The sequence below is a fragment of the Elephantulus edwardii genome, unplaced genomic scaffold (genome assembly GCF_000299155.1).
Source record: "Elephantulus edwardii isolate Elephantulus edwardi_28Jun2011 unplaced genomic scaffold, EleEdw1.0 scaffold00269, whole genome shotgun sequence".
In the NCBI taxonomy this organism is placed as follows: domain Eukaryota; kingdom Metazoa; phylum Chordata; class Mammalia; order Macroscelidea; family Macroscelididae; genus Elephantulus; species Elephantulus edwardii.
The window spans coordinates 2,868,534-2,875,015 of record NW_006400019.1 but is presented as its reverse complement, the minus strand read 5'-3'; the positions used below and the strand labels follow the sequence as shown (position 1 = coordinate 2,875,015).

The 6,482-nt window shown below is 38.4% G+C and overlaps 1 protein-coding gene across 3 annotated transcripts in view; it reads right to left on the bottom strand.

The window, feature by feature from the left end:
* The window catches only part of FUNDC2 (FUN14 domain containing 2), a 33,602-nt gene that overhangs the window by 15,800 nt on the left and 11,320 nt on the right, over nt 1-6,482 (bottom strand). For all 3 annotated transcript variants that reach the window (XM_006899953.1, XM_006899951.1, XM_006899952.1), the window contains one exon: nt 4,221-4,296. In XM_006899953.1, the coding sequence (XP_006900015.1) occupies nt 4,221-4,296 (76 nt within the window). The remainder of the gene's footprint in view (nt 1-4,220; nt 4,297-6,482) is intronic.

Here is a 6,482-nt window from a genome sequence, read left to right as displayed (position 1 = left end):
TAGTGACAATCTTTGTCTTCTTGACATTGAGCCTCAGTCCATACTGAAGGCTGCAGTCCTTGACCCTCTGCAGCAAGTGCATGAGGTCCTCCTCAGTTTCCCATCATCTGCATATAGCAATAGTTTAACCACTTTTCTGCCAATCTGGATGTCTTTATTTCCTTCTCCTGTCATAGTGCCTTAACAAGTACTTCTAATACAATATGGAACAGAAGTGGTGATAGTGGGCATCCTTTTCTGCTCCCTGTCCACAAAGAAAATGCTTTTAGTCTTTCTCCATTAGGAATGATACTGACTCTCGGCTCTTGGTTTTGTACATATACTTATTTACTATGTTGAGGAAATTCCCTTCTATTCCAATTTTGCTGAGTGTCTTTATCAGGAAAGTGTGTTGGATTTTGTCAAATGCCTTTTCTGCATCAACTGCTAAGATCATATAGTTCTTGTTATTTGCTTTGTTAATGTGGTGAATTACATTTATGGTTTTTATGGTGAACCATCCTTGCATAACACTTATGAATCTTACTTGGTTATGATGAATATTTTTTATGTGCTTTTGGATTCTATTCACTAGGATTTTAAAAAATATTTTATTTTCTTTATACTGGTTTAAAACCATTTACAAAGTTCGTATACTATGTTTCTCACACCAGATCTTTCTTGTTTGCTTGGCTAGGATTTTGTTAAGAATTTCTGTATCTATATTCATTAGAGATACTGTCTGTAGTTTTCTTTCTTGGTTATACTTTTGCCTGGCTTTGGTATTGGGGTTATGCTTGCTTCATAAAATGACTCTTGGGAGTGTTCCTTTTTTTCCTCTTTTTTTTAAAAAAATACTTTAAGTATTCAGATCTTCTCTGAATGTTTGGTAAAATTCAGCTGTGCTGACAGGTGGGTATTTCTGATCTGATTAAGAGTTGGTTGAAGGCTGGGAGCCTCTTGTTTGAAGCAGTTGGAATCCAGAAGGTAGGTTTTTTAAATATGATTAACAGTCAGTTGTGGGCCAGGAGACTCTTGTTTAAGCCAATTAGAACCCAGTGCGTAGATCTTTGTGATTAAAAGTTGTTTGAGGTCTGACATGAAGAAATGTTCAAAGTCCCTAGCTCTAAGAGAGATGCAAATCAAAACAACTATGAGATATCATCTCACCCCAGTAAGAATAGTAAAATAGAACAGCAAGCAACAAATGCTGGCGAGGATGTGGAGAAACTGGAACTCTTATTCACTGTTGGTGGGAATGTAAGATGGTGCAACCATTGTGGAAGGCGGTGTGGTGCTTTCTCAAAAAATTGCAAATAGAGATACAATTTGACCCAGCAATCCCATTACTGGGACTATACCCCAGAGAGACCATGTCTGCCGTCCAAGCAGATATATGCACACCCATGTTTATTGCAGCTTTGTTTACAATAGCAAAGAGTTGGAAGCAGCCTAAGGGCCCATCAACAAACGAATGGATAGAGAAGCTGCGGTATATCCACACAATGGAATACTGCGCAGCATTGAAAAACAAGGAACTCATCCAATATTATTCAAAGTGGGTGACCCTGGAGGACATTATGCTGAGTGAAATATCTCAGTCACAAAGGGACAAATACTGCATGGTGCCACTGTTGTAGAATGGGTCTGACATCAGGGTGGGGGTATGACAGAAAAAACTGGATAAATTATGTATATTGTATTGAAACAGATGAGGGAAAGAACAGATTAGAAGTGATATATGATTGAGTATTATGGTTAGCACAGGAATCCAGAATTAAGGTTGCATAGAGAAGTGTACTCGGGGTGGGGGGTGGGGGGAAGGGACGTGGGAATTGTATACTAATTAAGGAATTTTTTTCTTTTTTTTTTCTCTCTTCAGAGGGGGAAGCGAGCTAGTGGGGACGGGTGGGAAGGGAGAAAATTGCAGCAATGAATGAATGGAAATCCAAAACCTCTGTTAAAAAAAATAAAAAATTATAAAAAAAAGTTGTTTGAGGTCTGGTGTGAAGTTTGATTTGACATTAGAGGTATATACTAAATTGTCAGTTTGTTGTATTTTGGATAATACACTGTTCTAATTGCTATAGCACTTGTCTGTCAGTTTGCAGTACTGAGATAACTTGTGGGTTGCTGTTGATACAAAAAAACCATGCCATCAATGTGTCAAATGCCCCAAGGGTTAGCCTGTGTGAACAAGTTTTAGTAGAGCTCTCAGATTAAGACAGACCAGGAAACAGGATTAGCCATCCACTTCTTAACTAACAGGACTCTGAAAATCCTATGAACATTAGAGGAAATCTGGATAGTATTAGAGGTAAAGCCCAGAATGGAAGTCATTCAAAATGAGGAAAAATAATGGCAAACCTCCTTCAATAACTGGAACATGGAATGTATAAAACTTGAATGTTGTAAAACTAGAAATTGTGAAAAAGGAAATAGAAAGCATGAACATCAATATTCTAGGCATTAGTGAGATGAGATGAACTGGCTTTTGGCACTCTGAATCAGATAATCACATTGTATACTAGGCTGGGATTCTAATCTCTTGATCGTTTCAAACATAAAAAAATAACTGCAATTCTCCCTAAGAATACGGTAGCAGAACTTGTCTCATCAAGTAGACCTTAAACCTAAAAAACCCACTGTAGAGTCTAACTCCTCACAGTAACTCTAAGCCAGAGCTGAGCCGACCCATAAGATTTTTCAAAAGCAGATCACCAAGCCTACTTTGTGAGGTGCCTCTAAGTGGGTTTGAATTGCCATCTTTACAGTGAGTAGTCAAGCAGGTCCTCAGAGTCCTTAACACAACAATGCTGGACCTTCCCCCTCTGATCCTCACCTGATCCCAATCCACCTCCCAGATAACACAGATCTAGCCACTCATGGCCTACTTCCTCCCTGTATTTCATTTCATTCTACCCATCTTGCTACTAAACTAGAATCTCTGAGGGAACAAGCATGAGTATTTTTTCAAAACTTCCAGTAATTACAACATAGGGTCAAAACTGAAAATAAGTATTCCAGAGTTAACACTGGTAGATACAATTAAATGTCATTCTTCCTTGCTTCTGGAGAAGAAACTCCCTTATCCAAATCTTAAGGTGTCAGTATCTCCTAAAGCATCCACATAGAATCAGTTATCATAGGTCATGAAATAAATACTGGGCCAAAGAGCTAGGAGAGTGTCTCTGTCTATCAGCCTGCAGTGATGACCAACTATACTGAGATGAATGATCCCTAGGAGGAAATGATGCATATTTCAGCATCTAAAAAGAAATCGTGTCACAGGGTATTGGTATCAAACTTTCTATATTTACAATGACATTCTTTAGTATTTAAGTGGTCTTTAAAATACTGTAAGGATTGTGCAACAATGAAAGAATCTTTTTAAAGAGAAACATGAACTGTGGGGGGTGAGGGGAGAATAATGTTCAACAATGAATGAATGGAAATCCAAGTTTTCTATAAATTTTTGTTAAAATATCAATAGAAAATGTTTAAAAAGTTTTTTTTAAAAAAAGAAAAATAATCCTATAAGGGAGAACTGATGAAAGATGTGTACTTCTATCCCTATGTCATAAAAAAGGAAATAAAATGTGATTATTGTTATGTGCCATCAACCAAGACTCTTATTAACCCTATGAACAATGGCTCTCTGAACCTTGCCAATCTGAGTCAACCTCACTATTTGATATACTTGACCTCATTGTTAGTTACTGTGTCAAACCATTTCATTGAAGGTCTTCCTCTATTATGTTGACTTCCCACCTTTCCAAGCATGATGTACTGCTCCAAGGACTGACACTTCCTAACAATATGATCTATGTATGTGAGACGGAGTTGTACATCCTTGACTCCAAGGAACACCCTGATTTCATTTGAGTCACATGGTTAGAAACTTTATTTAAGAACAAATGCCACAAGAGTCCACAATTAAGGTTGCATAGTGGAGTATACTTGGGGCAGTGGGAGGGGTGCGGGGGATTGTATATCAAAGAAAGAATTTTTCTTTTACTTTTCAAAGAGGGGAGCGAACTGGGGTGGGGGGAACTGAGCGAAGGGGGAAGGGCTGGGCAGGGAGAAAAGTGCAACAACGAATGAATGGAAATCCAAAATCTCTGTAAATGTTCATTAAAATTTTTAAAATAAAATCTAAAAAAACACCCAAAAAGCAAAGATTAGTTTTGTGGATCATGCTAGAAGTTCACTTCCTCACATTACATCATTCACATACAGACCTGAAGGAGAAAAAATCCACCGCCCACAGCTGTTGCCGCTAACTTTCCAACCTTCTGGAATATGAAACCCGTGCACCTACAAAAATCAAATCAACATTAGACAAGCTGATGAGCTGTCAGATACAAACAAATATGCATTTCTCATAATATCTATAACCTACTTACCCTAGGATGAGCTATCCCCATCCTGTGCTATATGTGAAACCAGAAAGCCCCCAGATTTAAATCAGGGTCTTTCTGAGCTAAGTCACTTCTATTTCCTTAATTTGAGCCCCAGTTCCACAATTCACTTTATATTCTCCAGCAATCATTTAAGGCTGTGTTGTTTAAAGATGATTCTAACAATTTTAAATGGTACCTGTAATATATTTGAGATAATTTCATATCAGTCTATAGACTTCGCAAGTTATTTTTATACTTCAGGTATTCATTGTTTGCTAAATTTACTAAAAAGATATAAAAAGATTTAGTGACAGTTAGAAAGTATGGGAGAAGGGTATGCAATCTCCTCCCATGCATTTAACTGCCGCTGAAAACCCACCAGAGGGTCAGCTATGGGTCAGTTACAACCCTATGGTACACAACAACAAAAGTTAGAAAGTAGAGTATCAAAAGGATGTCTATTTGTCTTTTATTGAGTATGCAAAGGTACAGACTGTGTTGATCACAATAAATTGTGGCTAACCTTGAGAAGTAAGGGAATCCCAGAACACCTGATTGTACTCATGCAAAACCATTAATTAGACCAGGAAGCTGTTGTCTGAACAGAGTAAGGGAATACTGGATGGTTCAAAATCAGGAGAGGAGTGCATCAGGGATGCATCTTGTCTTCATATCTTCCAATCTAGATGCAGAACAGATTATTAGGGAAGCTGTATTTTATGAAGAATGTGGTATCAGTATTACAGAAAGACTCAACACCTGGCGTTATACAGATGACACAACTTTGCTTGCCAAAATGGAGGAGGAGTGAAGTGTTTACTGCAGAAGGTCAAAGACTGCAGCCTTCAATACAGATTGCACCTCAACATCAAGAAAACAAAGATTCTGACCACTGGGCCAATTTTAGCTTGCCAGGTTCCACAATCAACACTCTTGGCACCAGCAGGTAGGAAATTAAACAAAAATTAATTGCATTAGGTGATTCTACTGTCAGGGATCTCTTCAGAGTTCTGAAGAGCAAAAATGCAACACTAGAGACTAAGGTGCACCTGATCTACAGTCTTTGTAATTACTTGCTATACAATGAAGAGCAGGACAACGACTAAGGATGACAAAAGAAGTAGTAATGCCTTTGAGTTGTAGTGCTGGAGAAGAGTACGGAACGTATCATGGACTTGCAAGAGAACAAATAGATCTGTCCTGGAGAGGGTGAAGCCAGTTTGCTCCTTATAAGAAAGGACGGTGAAACGCCATCTCACATGCTTTGGGCATGTTGTTAGGAGGGACCAGTGTAAGCATGGAAGAGCCTGAATGAGATGGACTGATTCAGTGATTGGGGCAATGGTGGTTGGTGTGTCAAGAATTAGTGAGAATGAGAATGACTCACAATAAGGCAAGGTTTAGCGTTCACAGGGTCTCTATGAGTATATGAGTAGCACTCAATAGCACATAACAAGAAGTTACAATAATTACATATATTTGTTACTACAAAAGCTTCATCACTCATACATCTAAGTTTTTTGGCTCCACTGATTTAAATGTATGCGCACATTCACACATGTATACATACACATACTCTTTCTTCTTCTTTCTCAACAAGAACTTAAAAGCAAGGACCAAAGCTGCTCTGAAAGAACTGGCAAAAAACCAAAGCCCAGGAATAGATGCCATACCGATTGACATAGTTCAACAGACGCTGCCCTGGATGTACTCACCAAGTTGTGCCAAGAAATCTGGAGGACAACCACCTGGCCAAGTGACTGGAAGAGGTCTATATTTGTTCTCATTCCAAAGAAAGGTGACATGACAGAGTGTGGAAATTATCAAACAATACCATTGATATGACATGCAAGCAAGATTCTGCTGAAAATTATAAAAAAAAATGACTGGAACAGCAACAACAGAAAACTTGCCTGAAGTGCAAGCTGAATTTAGAAGAGGCCGTGGCATTAGAAATATTATAGCTAATGTCAGATGCTATTTGACTGTGTGGATCATAACAAACTGTGGCTGACTCTGTGAAGAATGGGAATCCCAGAACATTTAATTGTGCTAATACGAAACCTATACTTGGACCAAGAGGCAGGAGTCAGAACAGAG